General features: G+C 32.5%; 1 protein-coding gene across 1 annotated transcript; it reads right to left on the bottom strand.

Moving 5' to 3' along the window:
* Positions 1–1,558: 1,558 nt before the first annotated feature.
* LOC132732883 (ethanolamine-phosphate phospho-lyase-like) lies at positions 1,559–23,893 on the bottom strand. Its single transcript, XM_060719413.1, has 5 exons — positions 23,732–23,893; positions 23,126–23,244; positions 11,279–11,438; positions 10,727–10,801; positions 1,559–1,733 (listed from the first exon to the last, which is right to left on the bottom strand). Exons 1-5 carry the CDS (start codon positions 23,782–23,784, stop codon positions 1,574–1,576), a joined length of 567 nt encoding a protein of 188 aa, XP_060575396.1. The 5' UTR covers positions 23,785–23,893; the 3' UTR covers positions 1,559–1,573.
* Positions 23,894–25,388: the final 1,495 nt, after the last annotated feature.

Genomic DNA, 25,388 nt, shown 5'->3' on the forward strand with positions numbered 1-25,388 from the left:
GTACCAAGATTTTTGTTCAGTATTTTCCTGTACATGTACCAAAATGGAAATTTGCGTACCAAGAATCTTTGTTCAGTTATTCCGGTACATGTGCCAAAATGGAAAATTTGTGTACCAAGAATCTTTTTTTTCAGTTATTTCTGTATATATACCAAAATGGAAATTAGTGTTACCAAGATCTTTTGTTCAGTTATTCCTTGTACATGTACCAAAGAGGAAATTTTGTGTACCAAGAATCTTTTGTTCAGTTATTCCTGTACATGTACCAAAGAGGAAATTTGATGTACCAAGAATATTAATAGGAAAAACAAATGAGCATACACTAGCTATGATCTATTTTAACTTGAAATGTCTGTAATCTTGTAGGCCCTTTGTATTTATCATCTGTTATTCCTCAGTAATTATTTATATTATTGTAATATTGGACAGGATATCAAAACAAAAACTTATTTTTTCTGTCTCTAAGATAATACACATGTAATATGAGTGGAGACTGATAAGTACTCAATGAATAGGGACCCCTGCCCTTTTTGCTTAAATATCTCTTAATAAGTAACATTCATTTTGATTGTATAACTTACCAAGAATCCACTTGTGAAAGTAGAGCAAAATTATAAGAATGCTTATCTATTCCCTGCAGGGTTTGACTGTAGATTTTTTTACAATACAAAAGTTCAATAAATCCAATTCAAAACTGGTTGACCTAACATTGTAACAAGTAAAAGAAGGTTTCAATTTTTGGAAAAAAATAATTTAATGTCTGGCAGGTCTTGAAAACCAAAACTTATGTAGCCAAATATGGTAATGGTAAAAAACCAAAAATTGGTTTATGTGCCATTTTTAACAGAAAAGGTAAAACTTTAGCGAAATCAGCTTATATATTATCCACATATTTTAACATTCTTAATAGCTACCATTCAAAGATAACATTTATTGCAACTTAGGAATTAGACTTTTATATTCAACCCCAAATTATAACTGAATTTACATTTTTGTTATGGTAAATTTTTAAGTTCATTTTCTTTATTTTTCTGTAAGTATTAGTATTTTCTGATGGTAAAATGTTTTTATTTAAATTTAAAAATTTTCCCGAAATGATGACCTGAGAATACTTATGAATTTTCAGCCTTATCAAACAAATTTCAAACTTGGGGATTTTTTATGTTTACTTAAAAAACTTTTTTAAATAAATTTGCTATAAAAGTGGACAATTTTTTTAAAACAATATTATTAGCTTTTTACATTTTTCAATAAGTGTTTTTAAAAGATAAATCTACTAAAAATTATAAAGACTAAACTAAAGTCATTAATTGGCATTACTAAATTAGGTGGTATAAAATTTTTTTAATCATGAATCAGAGGCATAGATAACAACATCTCTGCATAAATTAATAGAATGTTATCTCTTTCACAATCTCATCTGTAAGAACCATTTTTAAAACTGTAAACTCCTTACATTTTGTTGGGCAAAAATAACAACAACAAAAAACCAACAAACAAAACAAATAAAACTAGTGTTTGATTCATTTGGCCAATATAATTTAAAATACTAAAAGCTGACTTAACCTTTGACCTACCTGTAAACTTTCTGCAGATATCCAGGTGGGAACACTATCTGACCACCACAACTTTGCATAGATTCTGCTATGAAGGCACATACGTGTTTTCCTCTAGACTGAATGACCTTACATATGTCACCAACCTCATTTGCATATTTCTCCCAAGATCTTCCCCTGGTAATCACATGTCAGCATATACACCTCTATAGGTGTCTGGACAACGTGTCCTATAAAAATACAATAACTCCTTGAGTATCAAGCGTTATTGTGGAGTGTTTATTCTTGTTAATATCAGACCAGGTGTTTTACTGTTAGTTAAACCAATGCCAGAAATTTCAAATGGAAATCTGAAATTTCACCCTTTCCTGCAGTCTGATCAGAATCAATTATTTGTCATCCAGAACCTCCAATTGTATAAACGTTGGTTAAATTAACCCTGGGGTTAAACGCGTAACCCTGGGTTTTAAAACTTTAACCAACTTTGGTTAAACTAACCAATTTCGGTTTTAGTCACTTGTATAAACCGAGGATAACCTAAAGGTTAACTAACCAAAATGGTTAAAAATTAACCGCTGTTAAAACTAACCAAAACTAATCCCGAAATGCAATTAATTCTATATCCGGTTATGTTTATTTTCGCGGAATATGTCAAAATTAACACACCCCTTTTACGCTTCCATTTTTATTACAAATCGAAAATCTTTTGATACGTTAGAGTTAAAATCGGTTCAAATTTTTTCAAATTAAGATGTTAATTGTTACCACACTAATTACATATCATCATTAAACAAATGTACAAAATGTAATTTTACGTAGGATGAACTTGTTTTGACCTCGGACTGATGTCACCGGGAATTTAAATTTAAATTTATACCACGAATATTGTCGCTTTAGATATTTGCCTATAAACATGGTTCAAGAACGAATTTATTATGTTTTTCATGTAAAATATTAGGAATTGTGATTATAAAAATGACGAAGTAGTGAAATAAATTCGCTAATTTTTCATTTCTACTGACGGTTCTTGTCGGTAATTAGTGAGACCTGCATGGGTTTGCTATGGGCTTTGTTTACAAAATTAAAAATTTACTGCAAATGAGCAAAATATCAAAATCATCAGTCAACCTGGGACAGAAAATGGTTAAGAATGTTAATAATTTCATACAAGAACCACTCGATGCAGAAGTAATTAGAACGCATATGATTTTCCTATCAGATTCGTAACTAAAACGTTCGAAAAACCCAAAAAATATTTTGTGTAACATCAGATGTAATTTTTGAATGTTTTTGCCCCAAACTACTCTCGTGGTAGTTTCCTCTATATAATATATGAAACTTCTGTTCAAGTAACTTAATATCAATAATCAGTCACCTTTGGGAATCTTGTTGCATTTTTCCAAAGCCTATGTTTCTAGATATAGAAGAACCTTTACTGAAAGTTTACCATATTATAGCAAAATACAAATAATAGAAATATAAGGTCTAAGTTTTGCTTATTAACCTCTAAACAACAAAAAAAAAAACAACATGAAATATACATTAATGAAAACAAAATCACTTTTGCTTTCTTGTGACTGTATGACTGACAATCCTTTATTTTAAAACATTCAACATGTTTTATAATTCTCACTAGTCACAGCACTGAAATGCAAAATCAACTTGGTTTCCCAGCAGTAAATTTACTAAACAGAGAAAAAACTAAATGATCATAATTATGAAAAAGAAAACATAGTCATCTTAAATTTACCATAATTAATTCATGAAACAATCAAAAATGATTTTTAATTACCTCTACTTCAATTTTGTATTATTTTTGTTTAATACCTAACAATATTATGTTTAGGAATTCTTACATCTTATATAATAAATTGTATGTCTTATACATGTATCTTGTTAGTAAAAAATACTTAAAAACACTTATAAATGAATGATTGGAACCTGTCAGTGAGGCTGGCCAACATTATACTAGTCCAAAGCTTTAGAAGATAGGCTATGTGTCAGGTAGCAAGACATCTTAACCCCCCCCCCCTCCCCAGACACTTCACCCCTAAAATTTCGGGAAGACACTTCACCCCTTAAGACACTTCACCCCCCAAAATCAGTAAGACACTTCACCCCTCATCCATTTTTTTTTCTATAAAGTAAATAAAACAAGTTGGTCAACAACAAAATGCTTATATATGTTTATATTTATTATATGTCATTGAAGTAGGTAAACCAGGGTTTCAATATATGTACATAATGTAATGAATAGTATAATGACTGTTACCCATAAACAATAAGTTAGCCTATATATACTTTAATAAGTGCATACATGTAGTCTATATCTGGTTGAAAATTAAAAAGTGTCCAAATATGTTTTCTAGAATTCTATAATATTGTTAAATTATTTATTTTGTAAAATATTCTCATCTACATTGAAAGTCTGAATAAATTATTTATAAATAAAAATACATCCCTCATTTAACAATGGAAATATTGGTCTAAATCTCTCTCTCCCTCCCCTCTATTTATTGCTTATTTATTAACCCCCTCTCTCCCTCTAAGAATATCAAGAGTAGCAATGGGGATGAGATATTGAATAATATCTCCACATGGCCATTTACAAGGTATAATGCTAAATATACTCAATAATGCTTTCATTCATCTGAGTTCAATCATAAATATTTACTTTCATTGTTTACATTATATAAAGAAGAAGTATTTTTAAAGTCAAAGCAGTTTAATTCAAATATTAAATAATAAAAGAATTGGACATGAAATTTGTAAAAACAAAATGTATTTCTGTTTGAGTACCGGTACATATAGAATGAAAATAATTAATGTTAAGAATTGCCTTTTTCCCATTCAGTACTACTTATTGAGCACCATAAAATCAGAACCTAAAGCAGCTTCCTATCCTTAGAAAAGTAAAAACAATCTTTTCAATAATTCATAAGTGAGAACAAATATCTTGTTGTCCAGTTAAATTCTGATGATTGTGTCAGTGTGTATGCCTAAATTTAGTTAATTTGGAAAAAAGACCTTTTATTTGGAAAAAAATGAGGCTATTTGGGGACATTTTACAAGTTGAAAGTTATTAAGGTTGATAAAATAACTTTATGTTATATACTTGTGTGTGAATTCATGATCATAAAGCTTGTAACTTTCTTAAAGAACTAAGTAAAAAAAAAACAGTTTAATTTTCATCAGAAGATGACATTGTTTATTCTTCCCTGCTGCTAGAAATAAACAAGCCCTTTATCAACCTTTGATGAGAAGACAAATTGCCTAGGTCATCATTTCTGGAAATTTTGCTGATCAAATTAGGAAAAGTTTTTTCAACAGGGAAATCTTCCTAATTTATAGAAAAAAATGTATTGTACTCTACCAAAAAAAACAAAAAACAACACACACATGCACACACAAACACATATGTCTGTAATGATACTGGAATGAACTTTAATTAATAACTAACTTAATTGCTTTGGATATTTCCAAATTTCAGTTTGATTAGGAATTTTTTTTAAAGATTGGAAAAAATAAGCATGATTATATGTATTACAGTATTTGGTTTTGATAGAGCTAAGATAATTATCAATGTATCATCAATATTCTTTTTGGAAACTATTTAATAAACATTTTGATTTTTTCGACTAATTTTACAGACGAAGATGAGCCAAAATATTTTAAGGACATTAGCTTAAAAATGTACATTGTACTAAGATTTTAAGAAAAGTCAAAATTCAAGTTTAAAGTAATTTTTTTTATAACAGTTGTGAACAATTGATAATTTTTCAGTATTTATCACCATATTTCTACTGTATTACTTACGCAAAAAGGAATTTTTTGCATATTTTTTGACCTCTTTCTAGTCATTTTGTATGGTTGCTGATATGTTACACTTTTGCATGTTGCGTTGTCGTTTTTATCGCCTTTTTTCCTTGGCGCTACAAAAACGTGCCAGACTGTGGCACGTTGTCCCCATGTCTCTAGGCTTATATCAAGGGAATGGCGTCTTATTGTGCTATCGCATGGCTCGAGTTGTTGTCGCCAGCAACAAAGCAGATGTCATGGTTCAGAACTGTTCACTAATTATGGGAGAAAATGTGTAAAGGCAGGATAGCTCAGTCGGTAAAGCCGCGGAACGGTATTCCCGAGGGTCCTGGGTTCGAGTCCTGGTCAGGCTGCACATTTTTCTCACCCTTTGACATTTGGCGCCCCAACTGGTGACTGTGTCTGCATATAGCTCAGAGTTTAATTCACATTGCTCTGTAACAATGTGAAATTCGAGGACGAATTACAATATAGCAGGGGAGTATGTAACGGTTCAGAACTGTTCACTTAATAGGGGAGAAGATGTGTAAGCGGCCGGATAGCTCAGTCGGTAGAGCTGCGGAATGGTATTCTGAGGGTCCCGGGTTCGAGTCCCGGTCAGGCTGCACACTTTTTCTCACCCTGTGACACAGATTTAAGCCCTAATAAACTAAAATTTCCATTTGAGTCAAGCCATAATGTGTCAACAGGCCACACACTGCGAGACAACCTGCCAATTGGCTTGTTTCGCTGGCGACATGACAACAAGAAAATTTAGATGTCAAGGCCTGACAACAGAGCAATCTCGACTTTTTTGGTTTAGGAATAACAATTCTTTAAAAAGCGGAAGCAATGCATGAAATATGGAATGAACAAAATATACTCTTTTATATGACTTCCTACTTTGTTTTGCCAACTTTCATCACAAAATGCAACAAAACACAAAAAAGTCATGCAAACTGTTTGTCAACTGATAGTGTCACAAAAAGTTAATGCATTATCATACCTTCATCATAATCATAATGATAAGTTCAGCAAGAGGATTCTCTAAGGTGATATATCCTGTCAGTCTGTAAACCTTGAATAGTTTCATGTTGTTATTGACAATTACACGAAAACGCACACATATGTGTTGATCGAAACAAAATTTACTGATCAATCACAAAGTATACAGCCTCATGTTTGTCTTTGCAGGGATCTCCCGCTGCGTACTGGTCCAGAATGACTTCGTAATTTAACTCATAAATTGTCCTTCAAGTCTATCCTCAGTATGATCTTCATTTAATCGGTTTAAAATGATATTTTGTATCATGATTTATCCGAATTATCCGACACTGACAGCTGATTTATTAAACTGTTTATTTCCGGCTCTGGAAAAGTTTGTTTCCGTTTCCCGTCACTACGCAACTTATAAAAATATCGTTGCCATCATATACAACCGATAATAGTCTATTTCGAAGCAAAAATGAACAAAAGTTGAGACGAAGCGTACAAACGGCAGCCATTTTATTTCTGGTTAATGTTTGGTTAAAATTTAACCCACCTCCTATACGTTGGTTAAATTTAACCAAAATTTTATACAATCGGTTAACCAAAGTTTAACCCAAAAGTTAACCTAACCATGGATTTAACCCAGTGGTTAAAGTTAACCAACGTTTATACAATTGGGTGCTGCTATATATTTCAGTATTTTGTCCTAAAATTCTCTCTCTCAAAAAAAAAACAAGGGTGCCATAGTCACAAAATACGCCCGTTTACGAAAAAGCTTTAGATGGAGATGGGGGCATTATGGATAAGTGTTATCTAGCAAGCAAGTTTTTATTCTTGGCACTGTGTTGTTAAATGAACCTTAAAACAAATCAATAGGGAAGATATGCACAGAATGTGTGACCTTTGACCTTGGTCGCAGGGACCTGAATTTTATGCACGGCACTCAGCCTCACAATGATGAACATTTGTGCCAAATTATATTGAAATCCCTCTATGCATGTAGAAGTTTTGCTCCAGACAAGTGTTTTTCTATGAGCTCTAACTGTGACCTTCATCTTTGACCTAGAGAATTGATTTATGTGCAGGGCACTACGTCTCATGGTGGTGAACAATTCTATAAAAGTACATTAAAATTCCTCCATGCATGTAGAAAATATGCTCCGGACAACATCTGGATATTTTAATTCATCTCCAGTGACCTTGACCTTGCAAATATTAACCTAAATTAAATGTGTAACACCTGTAGTCATGATAGTTACCACTTTTGTGCTACAATCCATCAATAAATGATGACTAAATGGTCCCTATATACCATCTTCAAATTTTTTATTCTGAACTTTGACCTCTATGTGTAACCTTGACTTTGGTCGCAGGGATCTGAATTTTGCATGCGACACTCAGCCTCACAATGAAAAACATTTGTGCCAAGTTATATTGAAAACCCCCTATGAATGTAGAAGTTTTGCTCCGGACAAACGTTTTTCAATGAGCTCTAAGTGTGACCTTGACCTTTGACCTGGAGACCTGGATCATGCATGGAGCAATACATATCATGGTGGTGAGCATTTCCATAAAGTATTATAAAAATTCTTCCCATACATGTAGGAGATATGCTCCAGACAAAATCTGGATATTTCACCATCTTTAGTGACCTTGACTTTGCATATATTGACCTAAAGTACATGTGTCACAGCCGTAGTCATTATAATGACCATTTGTGTTACAATCACTCAATAAATGATGATTAAATCGTCCCCTATACACATCTTCAATATTTTTATCTTTTTTTAAACGGGCGTATAAAAAGTACATGTAATTTAATAACTAAAAAAATTCTGATTTAAGATTTTATTCTAGGGAAATACATTTCATTACAATTCTTAATCTTTGAATGAGCTGAACTGAATTATTTACTTGAAAATTTAAAATATAATTAAATTTCTATGAGAAAGTATTTACATTTGATAAGGTAATTACTGTATGATCTTTATGAACAAATACCAAGTCTACAGAACACCATAGTTATCACAGTTAAGTATCTTTGACCAATGAATGAAACATGTGTAAATAAATGTTACATTCTTTAGAACATACTCAAGTCCAAGAAAGAGGATTATTTCATGCCCTTTGATTAAATTCTATTTTTAGAAAATAGATCAAGGGGAGTAATTGTGTAAGTCATTTATGAACAAAGTAATAACTTTGTTGTCTCCCTTTGATTAAATTCTATTTACAAAATCTGGATATTTCATCATCTTTAGTGACCTTGACCTTGTATATATTGACCTAAATTATATGTATCACAGCCATAGTCTTGATAATGACCATTTGTGTTACAATCCCTCAATAAATGATGACTAAATGGTCCATATACACATCTTCATATTTTTATCTGAACTTTGACCTCTAAGTGTGACCTTGACCTTGGCCGCAAGGACCTGAATCTGCACGCGACACTCCGCCTCACAATGGTGAACATTTGTGCCAAGTAATATTGAAATCCCTCTATACATGTGGAAGTTTTGCTCCGGACAAGCATTTTTCAATGAGCTCTAAGTGTGACCTTGACCTTTGACCTAGAGACCTGGTTCATGTGCGTGACACTGCTCCTCATAGTGGTGAACATTTTATATGAAGTTTCATTAAAATCCCTCCATACATGTAGGAGATATGCTCCGGACAAAATTGGACGCCGCCCGACCGCCCGCCCGCCCGCCCGCCAGGGGCGTTCCCATAATACGTCCCGTTTTTCAAACGGCGTATAAAAAAATATGGGTAGTTTCTATATCTATAGCACAGATTTGTTTTCTTTGTACATATTTGTTTGTTTGTTTGTTTCATTTTATGCCTTTTCCCAACATAAAATCAGTCATATAGGCGGGTAGTTTCCTAACCATCGTTCCTAGAGAGAGTTACACCAGTACTAGACTATCTTACTAAATTACCAAAGCTTCTCCCAGGAATCGAACCCACGCCAGAGAGGTTACTGGACTAGAAGTCATCGTCTCTAACCCCTCGACCACGGAGGCGGTTTGTTTGTACATGAAATCAATATGAAGTTAAGCAGTTTAAAAAATGTTTCAACCAAGAGCACTTCATGCTGTACCATCGCTAGTCTGTGAAGTGCAACAACATAAATTAATTTCTCAATAAGATGTTTCAGACATTAGCTTAGAACAAAATATATAGCTTTCAGAATAAAACTTCTTGACTTAGCACTGCACCTTGTCATGATAAACAAGCATGCCAACTTACCAAGTTTCATACTGATAGTTTTCAAAATTCTTGAGTTATAGGCTGCATGACATTTTTATACTGTTTACAAGTAAGTGTATTGTGTTATTACTATTCTTTACCACTAAATTTTATCTTTCCTCAATTCATGAATTTTATAAAACCTTAAATGGTGTTAAATAAAAATAAAGATGTAAGAATTACCACATAAATATGAGGCTTATGAAAACCGTCGTCTGCACTTTCGCTTGTATGCGCTGACTGTTTCATGGAGGTAATGTGACATGGTAGCTGAAATTTTGCATCTGAAATAAAAGATAGTTACAACAAAAACATCTAATAATGGTCATTAGTAATGGATCTCGCAAGATTGGCTGTAAGTTGGCAAAACAAAAACATTATTTTCAGGAAAATTAAGAAGTTCTATGTGAAAAAGGGGCAAAACTGAGCAAAAAAAATGTAATGAGATCACCTGCCCTTTTGAAATGCATTTATTTTGATACACCAAAGTAAAGTCTAAGGTGATTTTTTTTTAAGAAATGGATTTTACATTGCACCAACTCAGTATAGGTCAAATGGTGACCAGCTTTACTGATGGAGAAAGACCTCAGTTGCCCTTCCATGCTTTATTTCAGGCACAACTGGATACATGAGTAGAACCACTGATGTTCCATAAGCTAGCTGGTTGGCAATTCAACACTGTGGCTGAATTAGTCTGTCTCAGACTATTAAAAGCAAGTCCAATAGCACTAAAGACTATATTGCAAACATAAAATGTACCAAGTTCAATCCCTGCTCTATCCTTGAACTTTGAACTAAAGACAAGGGTCTTGCAAACAAAAAATTACTTTAGTGTAATCATGTTAATCAAGTCATTTTGAAATCTCACCATGCATGCAGACATTAAATTCAGTAGTTATGGGCTGGACACAAAATATATACCTTTTCAAAAACAACTAAAGACAAGTCGCACAGGGAAACTACAAAAAAAGATTTTCACGATTTTATCTGATTTACAGAATGCCATTCATAATTCATTTCCATCTTCACCACTTTATATAACATATCAGCAGCTGGTTCTCACTACATACATGTATAATATGAATATAAAATAGACAATAGTATCATATCAATAAATCAATACATACTGATCCATAGTGATAATTTCCTTTGCCTTTGTGTAATGTCTGGCAAGTCTCAAAGCTAAATCATTTGCTTCAGATCTGAAAGTTTTGACATTTACAATATAACATTAGATCTACTTTTTTTATTTCTTTCTATATATTGCACATTGTTTGCTGCTGTTTTTTTTTATCTGTTATCAAATGTATCTAAACAAATACCAATTTTTTGGTGTGTTTTCTTTGCTTTTCTCCAGGTTTATATATTCAACAAGTTTACATAATTTATATGCTTAGCCAAGAAATAGAAACAAAACATGTTATAACTTCCTACATAAATATGATAAACTTGAAAGGTATCATATCTTCAGATAATAAATCAGATTCCTCTGTCAATGGTCAGCAATAAAGGCACTGTTGCTATTAATATTTAATCGGTATAAATATTTATTTTAATTACTGGATATAAAACCAGAAATCTCTAGTTTTAAAATTGCCATTCTATAGCTTATTTATTTATGAAGCTGAAATACTAACCCTGGCCAAAGATTATTATTATCATACTATAATCATACGTACCCAGAATTACACATGTAAACAACATTTAATTTATCCGGTAATGTTGAGGTAATTTTCTCGGCAAGTCGTACAATGTTGTCGTGAAGGTAGCGACTGTTCGTGTTCAACACTTTCATCTGCTTGTACCCGGCCTCAACCACTGCGGAATTACAGTGACCCACTGGAAGATAAGATTATCAACTTGTAGTAGCATATCTTCTACTTATATAAACCGGTATATAAATATATACAAAAAAAATATAATATATAAAATGCAGACCATTTTCTATATCAATTTGATAAGGAAAATAAACAGAATATCATGGTAACATAATGTATAGTAACCGAACATTATATTGAGATGGGAAAAATACAAATTAATGTCAGTTACCTTTTAGTACAATTTTTCTTGTTCTTAATTTTTTTTATAGAATGATGCATGGTTCACAAAATTGTTGTTAATCAGATACAACAGATAACTAAGGAAATGGCTAAGGTAATTAACCATTAACTTTGTAGTGGGTAAAAGAAAGTGGCACTTGATGAATGAGTTAAGTAAGTGAATTAGTTTCATTTACAAGAAGGTTGTCTTGAATTTGAATGTCAAGTTTCAAAATATTAATGGAGAACAAGACAGTGACTTTTGACAGACTAATAGTAACTAGGGTTTCAGACCGGACCTCTAACCTGATCTGTGTAATTAAGTAATAAATGGAAGTCACTTGTTTCCGTGAGTCATGAAATTAAACATCCAACAATTTATTTGTAAATATTTAACATTTTTCTTTGTTTGTTATTCAAGCGCACCAACACAATTCAGGTTATATGGTGCCAAAACAGGAAAGATGATTTTTGCTAATCTCGAGTGTCACAAACTTAAAGCAACACCAGGGGTCAAAACCACCTCACCTCCTGGAGCTAAGAGATTCAATGAATTCCAGTAATTCGAATCCATTTAGTCGCTTCTAAGATCAAGCTTGGATAAACGGTGGTTGCAATTCTGAGCAACACCTCAGCCACAAGCGGAAAATATTTAACAGATATTTAACTTGGCAAAAGAAATTTTTTTAACTTAAAATTGCTGAAAATCCTATGTATCAACATAATTATTTACAACAATTTTATTGAAGAAGTAAAATTAGGAAAAAGTGTTCTTTAAATTTTAATATCAATAAAGCACAATACATGTCATAGTGTTTATGTGCATTTTCAGTTTCAAATATAGGTATAAACAACCTAACCATATCGTCAAATCTGATGAAAAGTAACTAAATCAAAAACCATGAAAATATAACAACAATACATTAGGACCTATATTTTAAGAAATTTGCAGATGAATGTTGTTGCTTTTCCACTCGACAGGAAACGTCTGCATTTAATGCATATGTAAAGATCAGTGACTAATATCTACCATATCATTTACTATGCACTCCCGCTGTTTATAATGCATGTTTACATTACAAAATATTGGTCAAGGTTGTGCAAAATTATAACAGATTTCTCCCTTCAAGCCTCAATATATGCAAATTTACATTTAATCTAAAGATACATTTAACAGGAGAACTCAATAACAAAATTTGAATAAATTTTATATCTTCCCCATCACATTACAGATTTTTATCACTGGATGTTAAGTTTACAAACACTTTCCATTTTTTAAATTTCACAAAAAAGTTAAAGGTACTCAACTGAGGTTTTTTGACATGATAGGACTGGAAATAATTTTTTGAGATAAATATTTCATTTGATGTAGGTCTAGACAAGTAGCTTGTGTGCAAAATTTCAGATCATTTGCTCACTCTGATTTTCAAGAATGACTTTAATGATCCAAAATTCAAATCAAGCTAAGAATAACACAAAAAATACAATTTTCAATTTATTTCTTAGTATATTTCTATATATTTCTACATAACAGTTTAAATATCTTTTTAAATTCCCCAGCTGGTCTATGCAAGAAATTAAATTTTTGTGTTTTTAGGGTTTCAGACCTTAGTGGAATTCCTTTAAACAAAATACTGACAAAAAATGACACCACTACATCTTTTTTGAGGTATTATTTTAACAGAAAAGATATAGATGGACAGCCTAATCAAAAACTAACACCCAACACCCCAATGCCCAACTTCTTAAGCATGCCACAGTCTGCAATATAAATGTTTAAAAGTAGCCTGTTTTGGCCTATTAATATAGGATTTAATTTAATAAACAGTTTTGTTCTGTTTACAATGAATTGTGCATTATATTTTGTGATATAACTTTACAATATAATTAGACATCTTATTTTATGTTTGCTTATTTTATTGATAATTTTAGGTACATAAAAATAATAACCAAAGCACTGCAAGCACTTGAGAGTATTCACATTTGATTACACAAATAAAGTCAATTCTTTTCCTAGCTTATATTAACTTGAAAGGTCAAAAGTAGGAAGGTATCCATGAATATATTTAAAGAAAAAGATTAATTGACTCATGCACAAAATCATTGCTAAACAGTTCAAACCCTACTTAAAACAAGAGCCATGTCAACATGGCCATCCCCCGCCGAATGTGTTTGCTCATCGGAAGAATGTATATGTAGTAGAGCAGAATAATTCCATTTTAAGAGGTCTTTTGGTAATGAAAACTGATGGCTATAGTGATTACAGATTTGAAACCTATGTGAATACTGATGGCTGAAAATAACAAAGGGCAATAACTGAAAAATAATGCAGGGTAGGTTATCATTCTTGTGTGCTGCATCCCTCCTCAGTAAAATCTATCCACCTATGAAGTTTCAAATTGATACCTCAAATACTTTTTGAGAAAAAAATTGAATTGAAAAATTAAGTATGAAAAATAACAAAGGGCAATAACTCAAAAATTATAAAAGGTAGAGTTATCATTCTTGTGCAGTGCACACCTCCTGAGTGAGATCTATGCACCTATGAAGTTTCATTTTGATATCTCAAAGGCTTTTTGAGTTATGCTCTGGACAAAAATTAATTTTGAAAAATAACAAAGGGCAATAACTCAAAAAAAATGCAGGTAGAGTTATCATTCTTAAGCACTGCACTCCTCCTCAATGAGATCCATCCACCTTTTGAAGTTTCAAGTTGATACCTCAAATACTTTTTGAGATAAGCTCTGGACAAAATAGCATGAAAAAAAACAAAGGGCAATAACTCAAAAAATTGTATAGGGAAGAGTTATCATTCTTGCGCACAACATTCCTCCTCAATAAGATCTATCCACCTATGACATTTCATGTTGATAACTCAAACACTTTTTGAGTTATGCTCCACTCAGGTGAAAAATTAGGTATGAAAAATAACAAAGGGCAATAACTCAAAAATTATGAAAGGTAGAGTTATCATTCTTGTGCACTGCACACCTCCTGAGTGAGATCTATGCACCTATGAAGTTTCATGTTAATATCTCATAGGCTTTTGGAGTTATGCTCTGGACAAAAATCAATTTTGAAAAATAACAAAGGGCAATAACTCAAAAATCATGCAAGGTAGAGTTATCATTCTTGTGCACTGCACTTCTCCTCAATGAGGTCTATCCACCTATGAAGTTTCAAGTTGATAACTCAAATACTTTTAGAGATATGCTCCGGACAAAAATGTCGGACGGAAGGACGGACGGACGGAAGGTCGGACGGACGGACGGAGACTATTTCTATATCCTCCGCCGAAAATTTTCGGCGGGGGATAATAACAGCATAATATTTTGTTTTGGAACACATACAATATTACAAATTATTGTGTGTTAAATAACAGGGAAAATCTATGCTACAACAGTTTTTTCAGATTGCAGAAATAATATAAGATCCTGTATGTTGTTATTAAAGTGGTAAACTACACTAAGTGAAATTATATACATGTACATAATTATGCAAATAAAACTGTTTTCAAACACCGAAGAATATGTAAAATATGAACTGCAAATATTTGTGCATATTATAATTATGTAATCATTAAAATATATGCATTCATTTCTTACTTAAACTTTATAGAAAATAACTTTTTTAGTACCTCCCTTTATTTACATGAAATGTTAAAATCACTCAGTAATATCTTTATAAATAATGCTTTTTGGAACCTACAATATTGATAAATCTTAATTTAAGCATCATAATTTATGATTTAAAACCATAAAAAAATTGTGTTCTAAAATATATTTTAGAAAATAAAGCTTTACGTCCTTAAAAAACTATATAAGCAGGAAAGCTAGTTAAAATCTGCTCTAAAATTTTGTTGTTTTTCCTTGATAATACTTTAATACCTTTTCTTACATACATAACAAAAGTTTGAGACAGAATTTTGTTTGTTGTTAAAATCTAACGTGTTTTGATCATAGACAGATAACCTCAGTAGTACAGATTTTATAACAGAAAACTTCACCACAACATAAATTATAATATGCAATCTACACTGTATAGACTTAGAAGCAAATCTGTGATATAAGTTAATGTATGACTGCAATCAAACTGGAGTTACTATATAAAAAAAAATTGCTTCAATATTGACTCATGCATATCGTCACTAAAAATTCAGGATGATAATTTGTGGCTCCAATCGGTTGAATTAGAGGTTGTTTTTCTAAAAATTTAAACCAGGTTAATGCCCTGGCCTGTAGGGATTTCATGTAAGGACCTCAAATTGAACCGATAATTGCCCATATGTCACTGTCATCCAAACTGAAAATCTGACAAAAATTACTGTTTAACATTTGGAACATTATAATAGCAAATTTATTTACTTTGAAAAACAATCTACTCAAAACAACCATGACCTTAAACTTTCATGTATACCACGTTCAATTGCCTTATTTTAATCTACTACAGTTTATTGACCAATTTTCCCAACAATATCTGGACTATTATTAGAATGAGAGGATAAGAATCCAGTTTGAACCAGTATATTATAATCATTTCTGTCCTATAAGGTGTTCAGAAAGGACAGTATTTATTACAGTAAAACCTGTATAATATGACCCATGTCATGACAAAACCAACATAATGGGTTTGCTACCAGCATGGATCCAGACCAGCCTGCGCATCCGCGCAGTCTGATCAGGATCCATGCTGTTCGCTTACAAACCCTATAACAAGTAGAGAAACTGATAGCGAACAGCATGGATCCTGATCAGACTGCGCGGATGCGCAGGCTGGTCTGGATCCATGCTGGTCGCAAACCCACTATGTTGGTTTTGTCGTGATGCGGCTCATATTATACAGAACAACCATATAGCCTGAAAAAAGGTCTTTTCTAGTATAGAAATTTGAAATACTGTTTGTTTGCTTTTTAGATTATATAATTAATTGCTAGATCTGTATAAAAGTTATAGTAATACTGAATATTTGTAACAGCACTTTTCATTGGATAATCATGAACCAGTATGTTTATTGTTTTATATACACTGATGCTGTCAATTTATGAAGAACTCTTACTTTTTTTTCCAAAAAAAGGAAGTTTGCTGTCACTATTAATTATGTCTCCCCCACTTCGGGGGGAGACATATTGTTTTTGCCCTGTCCGTCCGTCAGTCCGTCCGTCCGTCCGTCAGTCCGTCCGTCCATTCTTCGTTTCCGGACGATAACTAGAGTTCCTTTTGACCTACAGCCCTCAAACTTCATAGGATGATTGGTCTTATAGAGCTGATGATCCCTATTGTTTTTGGGGTCAGTAGGTCAAAGGTCAAGGTCACACTGACCGTTGGTCAATTTCTCGTTTCCGGATGATAACTAGAGTTCCTTTAGACCTACAGACCTCAAACTTCATAGGATGATTGGTCTTATTGAGCAGATGATCCCTATTGTTTTTGGGGTCAGTAGTTCAAAGGTCAAGGTCACAGTGACCGTTGGTCAATTTCTCGTTTCCGGATGATAACTAGAGTTCCTTTTGACCTACAACCCTCAAACTTCATAGGATGATTGGTCTTATAGAGCTGATGATCCCTATTGTTTTTGGGGTCAGTAGTTCAAAGGTCAAGGTCACAGTGACCGTTGGTCAATTTCTCGTTTCCGGATGATAACTAGAGTTCCTTTTGACCTACAGCCCTCAAACTTCATAGGATGATTGGTCTTATAGAGCAGATGATCCCTATTGTTTTTGGGGTCAGTAGGTCAAAGGTCAAGGTCACACTGACCGTTGGTCAATTTCTCGTTTCCGGATGATAACTAGAGTTCCTTTAGACCTACAGACCTCAAACTTCATAGGATGATTGGTCTTATTGAGCAGATGATCCCTATTGTTTTTGGGGTCAGCAGTTCAAAGGTCAAGGTCACAGTGACCGTTGGTCAATTTCTCGTTTCCGGATGATAACTAGAGTTCCTTTTGACCTACAGCCCTCAAACTTCATAGGATGATTGGTCTTATAGAGCAGATGATCCCTATTGTTTTTGGGGTCAGTAGGTCAAAGGTCAAGGTCACAGTGCAGTGGGGGAGACATGCGCTTTTTTACAAAAGCATCCTCTAGTTTGTTATAAATATTCCTGAGATGGTTATAACTATGACCATATATAAATGGTTGTTTACAATATAACCCTTGCTTTACAGCACAGGTTATATTTTTTAAATGTTTATATAGGGCCAAATAGCCTGTCAAAAATCTTTCAAACTAATAATATAAATGCATTTGCTTAATGTTCTTTTTCATTATTTGCCTGTTAATACTTTTACTAAATAATTATATAAATATAATTATATTATTACTAAACATCAGACAAAGGACAAAAACATAAATTGAAAGTTCTAATGATAAGAGGAAACAAGAGGGGCATGATGGACTTAAATTGCTCACCTATGAGACACTGCCGGAAAAGGTTATATTTCTTTAATTAAGAACAACAGGGTAGGTAATATTGGTGAACATTATCATCACAGGAAATAGAGGCTAATAGGGAATACTGGGCATGCCCAACTGTGTTGCCTCTTTAAATAAAGTCTTTATTATTATTATTATTATAATTATTATTTATTATTATTATTAACTGTCCCTCATTTGAGTACATTACATTACTAATGTGTACTTTGGTGTATAAATAGTTATCAATCTTGTTTTATTATAATATATCATTTAATACCATAACATTACATGTATTATAATTTGCATGTTTTGTCACTGTTAATATATTACAATATTTTATCTATTTTTGTTGTTTTGAAAACTTGTAAAGTGAAATAGGAGATTGATCCCTGGTTTTTAGTGAAAACCTGGTTTCAATCTGATTAAATTGTATCAAAAGAGAAGCCAATTTATGTTATTTGTGAAGGATGATCACAACATATACACCAATCAGATGGATCAATTTCCTCCATGTTTTGAAGGTGTCCAAGAATGAGTCTATGCTGGATCTTTCAAAATTAATATCACAAGTCATTTATCACAAAAGCACAAAACAGATGATTTATTAAAGATATATAAAATACAACAGATCTAGAGAGAACAAACAAGGTGCTGTTAGGGTATTATAAATATATGACACATTTAGAAGATTTATCACCCATCAACAGCCATCAGTTCTGAAGACATTATTAATGCATCACTAACACTTGTTGTTGTATGTTTTAACAAATTACATACTTACTAACTACATATGTTTACCATAGAACCACAAATAAAGCAGAAAAAACTTCCATTATTGTAAATATATTAATCTGACAAGATGTCAGGGAAAATTTAATATAACATCTTATAAAGAAGAAAAGTGATGACATTTTTAGAGCAATAACCTTAATCATTTCATTTCATAATGCTGTTATGCTTATGAATTCAAATGAAAAATAGAAAGAAAAGTGAAGGGAATTGTGGCCTTAAATAAAATATGGTTTGTTTCCCCTCTCACTACTGCAAAAAAAATATACATGTTTTTTTCAATATACATCATTTCAAGACAAATCATTTGAAATCAAGCCAATTAACATACCAACATTTTCACCAAAGGGCTGTAACTCCAAAACAGTCAAAATTATATTACCTCTTATGCAAAGCAATTTTTTTCTAATTCAAAGGATAAACTCAATATGGCTTAAATTTGCTGATTATCTAGCTATACCTAGATATTTTAATATAGTTGATAAAAAGTTTTTATTTCATGTTATTTATCTTGCCAGAATATTATAAGAAGTGTATACACTTTTACAATGTTCATTGTAGACAGCAGCTGTTCATGGTTGAAGTGCATCTTCATTGATTCTCCATAAAATACAACATTATTTTTGTTAATTTGTAAATCAATAAAATTCTAATTAGCTCAACAGTAAAAGCAATAATTTCTTCCAATCTGATCATAATTATTAGAACAGAAATTGTAAAAGAAATAGAGTTTAGTTCTTTTCCTTGGCAGAACTGATAAAATTTTATTACAAAAAGATTTTAATTGTCGTCAATAAAAATGCTAGAATTATTCAAAGATTTCCCTTCAAACCACAAAAAAGATCAGATTTTATATGTTATTATAAATACATATTAACATTAACACTAGCATTAAATTATTACAAATCTAATTCAGGATGTCATAGTTTGAATACTGTCAGATACAACTTTAATAATTATCATTTTATTAACTTTATAAATTTGTTCAACTTGTTTTAAAAAATTCTGTATTGAACCTACACTTATTCAATATTGTCTATTTATTTAAATAATACAGTACATCCCCTGCAAAGCAACCCTTCGGGTGATATAAAGAGTTTGGTTGTTGCTATAAAGACATGTTTGCTTAAGAGAGGTTATCGCAAGTTTCTTTGGGAAGAATTGATTGAATCCCTTACTCTGACCTTTTATTTGAATAACAGTAGATTTGACCACAAACATGTGCTCTTTTCATTTGTTAAAACAAATATGTTGTTGCTATAAAGACATGTTTGCTCAAGAGAGGTTATCGCAAGTTTCTTTGGGAAGAATTGATTGAATCCCTTACTCTGACCTTTTATTTGAATAACAGTAGATTTGACCACAAACATGTGCTCTTTTCATTTGTTAAAACAAATATGTTGTGGCGAAATTCTTATTGTATCCATTTATCTGATAATTAGATTAAGACAGGCAAGGGATATATGCATTGATACTGTTGTTGTAAACAGGTACTTGTTATTGTTCTATTGTGGACCACACTACCGAGGTTACACTGTAACAGATGTTGCGGTAAACTTCTCAATAGCTGATATCATACATGCACTTTTATGTCAAACTTATTTATCTTCTATACATTAATGAGTAAAATTGGTAAAAATGGAGAGGTGGCCTTTTTGTCAAGGTGTGTGCCTCTTAAGCCAGGGATCATGGGTTTGAGCCCACATGTTTCCTCATCATTGATCATTTGATCATTAACGCAGACTTGAAAGAGGTTCAAATTATGATTCAAACTTTTATCACAACTGAATTTTAAAACTGGATAATCATGTTTTAACTAAATTATAACCTTAATTTGAGCAAAGTCAGTGCCCTTTACAAAACACAGACAGTTTACAGTATTTCACAATTTAAATTTGACAAAAAATCCCTTAATCAAACAAAGTAGACAAATGATGAATATAAAAAGGGGGATTCAAATCTTTGTTCAACAGTTCTTTGGTTATATTCTACAATCACTTATTTGGTGGCCTATCAAGACATGAAATCTTACATATAAAGCCTATATTGTTTTACAATACTGTGTGTTTTGATGACAACAATTACCATATACTGACAACCATTTAAAACAATTCTCAAATCTTAAACTTTTCTTAAAGAATGCAGCGAATAACTCAACTGCCAACATTAATATGCCACCTATATTTTATGAATGAATAAAATATAACAAGGTTATAATGTATAATGAAGGACAATGCATGGTTTAACAGACATGTACAGCTTAATAAGTCTTTCAGTGTACCCAATACAACATCCCTTTTGTATCATAGTTTGGAGACCTTTCTGTTGAAAATGTGTCAGGGTTAAATCGTATACATATACATGCACAGTGCGTTAACTGGAGTGCGGGTATTAGTTACCCACACTCCAGAGCATGCCCATTGATTGGCTCATTTTTGCTGGGGTTTACATATTGTGACGGCAGTGAAAGTGAAATCGACAGAAATGTCATATTTAGATGCTCGTTCATTGGTTCATTTTTGCCGGGGTTTCATATTGTAACAACACGGAACGTGTTTTTATGTTTGACTATGATACAAAAGAGAAAGAACACCAAAACACTCGGTAATCTGATTAATACTCGGGGGGCTACGCCCCCTCGTACAAATCAGATAACCTCGTGTTTCGGTGCTCTTTCTATTACTTAACTACTTTTAAATCCATGGACTAACACAGTTAAGAGTTGGTTTAAATGAGTTTAAAGAAATGCTTTTTTTAAAGGCACATTATGCAACATGTTTTATAACATTTAAATAATGGTTTAAGAGTATAATTATTATATATATGCTTATCACCTGAAGAAAATAGTGCTGAATGTGAAATTTGCCATACAAGTAGCAAAATGTAAAGAAAGTAGCATTTTATCTTCTATACAAAATACTAAACCACTATCACTGTATTAATTGCCAAAAAGCAAGATTAGTCAGAATATATTTTAAAATTTTCTCAAAAAAATGATGAATGGTTTGACGAAATTGAGAGATGAGCAAGTCCATTTAAGATATAAAGCATGATAAGGTTTAAGTATTTTATCAAGGAGGGTAAGAAAAGAATCAGCAGGGTAAAATATATTATCTAACAATACCATTATTGAATTTATGTAAATGAATTGTCCGTGCTTAAATATGGAGCTATCAGTTGTTAATGTAAGGAGAAATTTAGGACATATGATTTTTTGGTATCAAAAGGTTAAAATTAAGAAGCCTGCATTACAGAGCATATTCAGGCTCTGGACATTCTCAACATATCACCAGGTCTGATTTAAAGCCCTAAGGCATGAACAATAATCTAAAATAACCTCTTTTATCCAAATAAAAAAAAAATTCCTGACAGCTACCAGAAACAAATCTGTTTTCAACTACATGTACTGTTTTGTAGGACTGTCAGTGATGGAAAAAGAAAAGGAAGAAAGGGGACAAGGGACCCCTCTCTTCTGACAACTAGAGAGATATCAAAACAAGACATTGAGGAAGTATAGGTTTAAATTGTACAATAATTCTTAATTGTGAATCTATATTAAATCAAATGTTAAGTATTTATCATGTAAGAAATACTGAGGGTCTCATATTATTATTGCAACCAATCAGAAAGCCCTTTGGCTTCTGTCTGTTCAATGTTTGGGGCTGGCTGTGAGGTCAATATAATTCTATGAGACCCTCAGTGGAAAATGTGCAGATTAGATTGATCTATCAGGACATTTTCACCCTATCACCAGGGGCAAAAATAAGGTCCAAAATCATAAATAGCCTTTTTTTCCAATTCTAAACAATTTCCCAACAGCAGTCAAAAAATAATCAACTGTTTCAACTTTTGAGAAAATTTAAACTTTTTTTTTAAAGATGTAACAGGTTATAAAATTATGCACATTTTAAAAACCTAAAATGTCATGTATAAAATAGATTTTTAACTTCTCAAATTCCCCAAAATGTTGAATTATTTTTCCCAATTTATGCCAGGGGCCTTTTCTAAAAAGAAATGGAAAAGGCCTTCTCAGTTCTGTACAATGATATCAATGTCAATTTAAGTCATTATCGCTTCAATAGTATAGACAAAATATTTTCATGTGCCAAAGATATTTTTGTTCTAGGTCAGAATCAGAGAAGGGATTGCCCATACACAAATAGCACAATATCTCACTGTGTGAAGTACAATAAGTTGGCCTATAAAAAGTAACAAATTAACAATAGTACACTGTACTATCATTCTGAAATATCAAGAGAGAAATATCTATTTATAAATTGATTACCATGACAAACATTGTTTATACAGTCCAGATATTGGTTTCCTTTCTCGTCATACATGTACTGTCCTGATGCTCTAGTTATTTTCAATGGATCATTTGCAAAGAACAAAATGCATGCCTCTCTGAAAAGAAAATGATTAAAACAATAGAAGGTTATTATATAGGACAAAATAAATCAATATCTTAACAAATTGTATATAATACAATAGCTAACTTGTCAATATGAACTCTTCATAAGAAATTGCTAAATACATCACGGATTTATATTACAAGTAGATATAAATCCGTGAATACATGTACAAAGTGAAATGTTGTCGGACATATTTGGAATCAGTTCATGAGGAATGACGAATTAAAAATAATCTCACGTGGAATCTTTGGACGACTAGGGAAATTAAAACAAAATTGCAAGAATAAGGTGTAAGTAGAAAAATAGTAGGCATACAGAGTAATTAGATTCAAAGCGAACAAATTCAAGAGTTGATGAAAATGACCTTGAACTTGGTCTTGGAAGTTGGAGTCTGTCTGGAAAATCAGCATCTCTTATAAAACAAACCAGGACACAGATCAATACTTCGCAATATAACGAAACATGAAGCTTCAATTTACCCTATGTATTTCTTCCTTAGCTGTAAAGTATCCTCTTTCGATAATTCTTCCATTTTGTATTTGACAATGCGTAATTTACAACACTTTTCCTGCTGAATGCAAACTGTTCTATGACTGTGATCGCTGCACTTTGTTTACATCCGTTACACTAATGATCACTGTATAAAATCCGATGTATACCGAATATTCACCGGTCGACCAATCGTTAGAGTTAAAATAGTGCAAAAAAAAAATCACGCCCCTTTTCGCGCCATATGTCAAATTGGCAAAATATGATAGAATAACTCATAGTAGAGATAACTCATAGTAGATAACATGTTATCTGTCGTATTGCGAGACTACTGTATATTTTTTTAAACTTTCATCAAAAACGAGTTAAAATTCTGATGTTTCTGTGCTCATTACTTTTATCAGTCTGGAGGCTGGTGGATTTTGTCAATAGTTTCATGGAGCTAAATATATTGTTTATATATCTGTGATAGTTTTTATTACATATTGATTTAAAAAAAAAATGGCACTAAAATAAGACGATAAGCATACAGCTTTTCCTGGAGCATTCTTGATTATCAAAGATGTTGGCTTTTTATTTTGAAATATTCACAAGTCTGCGTTGATATAACCGAAATGCAAGCCTTTCCAGGGTAATTAATTCATGAAGCATTCTCGGTGATGATTATCCTTCACATCAAAACTTCATCATTCGTGGGATGATGAGGGTCATTACCAACGATGCAACATCGTCGCTCTTACTGGTAGTAGTATTTTCAGTGTTCAGCAAATTGAAAAATTAAAGGTGAAACATTTTGTCTATAGCCTATGTTTAATGGGGGTCTATTCACCCGTTAAGGCACAAAAAGTAGCTTTCGCTTTTGAGTACGGACCCCGGACATGTCACCAGTCATGCCTCGGACAAGTCACCAGTCATGCCCCGGACAAGTCACCTGTCATGCACAAAGCGGTGATGATTTCATGCATCCGTGCAATTTCCCATAGTATTAGCCAAAGATATGAATGTTGAGCCGAAGGTAGGTCACTATACAGCGGACAATAACCACCTAAACGAACATTAACTAGTGACAATACATGTAATGAAGGACGTAATCCTGATAAAGGACGTCGTTGCCGGCAATCGCACCAGCTTTAAAGCCGTCTAAGGACTCGTGCACCCTTGTACCCTTCCTCGTCGTCCATGCCTACTTCCCTCGGCAGCTAACATCATACTGAGTCGCGTCGTTCTAACTGCAGACTCTAATGCGAACTTGCAATCAACTGAAATGTTATGTCGTTAATGCAATGTGCGTGTAAAGCGACCCGGCGCACGGTATAACTTTAAAATTTGACGTTAAAAATTTGATGTTAACGACGTCGCAAGCGTATTGTCTTTAACGGAGCAGCTCTTTACAGGCCAATACGTGTTTCACATGTTGTTAATTGCGGTTGATCCACTGCCTGTATATATCTGTACAAGTCCGTGTAATAGAATGTATGGTTATAAATGAGCTCTTGTAATGACGCAAACTTCCGTTCTTTCATTCTGTAACTTGATTGCTGGAGCATCGCACATGAAATTAACTATTATATGTCTTATATTAATATAATTATCATACATACGAGAAAATAAAAGAATAATACAACTAAGAACAAAATTGTCATTATT

This window comes from Ruditapes philippinarum, unplaced genomic scaffold (assembly GCF_026571515.1).
Source record: "Ruditapes philippinarum isolate M1 unplaced genomic scaffold, ASM2657151v2 ctg11542_1_1_1_1, whole genome shotgun sequence".
In the NCBI taxonomy this organism is placed as follows: Eukaryota; Metazoa; Mollusca; class Bivalvia; order Venerida; family Veneridae; genus Ruditapes; species Ruditapes philippinarum.

Coding starts and splice junctions, on each gene's coding strand:
- LOC132732883 (XM_060719413.1), bottom strand. CDS start 23,784: ATGGAAGAATTATCGAAAGAGGATACTTTACAGCTAAGGAAGAAATAC. Junction 10,802..11,278: donor GTTTACATGTGTAATTCTGG/GTACGTATGATT, acceptor CAAAACTTTCAG/ATCTGAAGCAAATGATTTAG. Junction 1,734..10,726: donor GAAATTATCACTATGGATCA/GTATGTATTGAT, acceptor TGTGATTACCAG/GGGAAGATCTTGGGAGAAAT.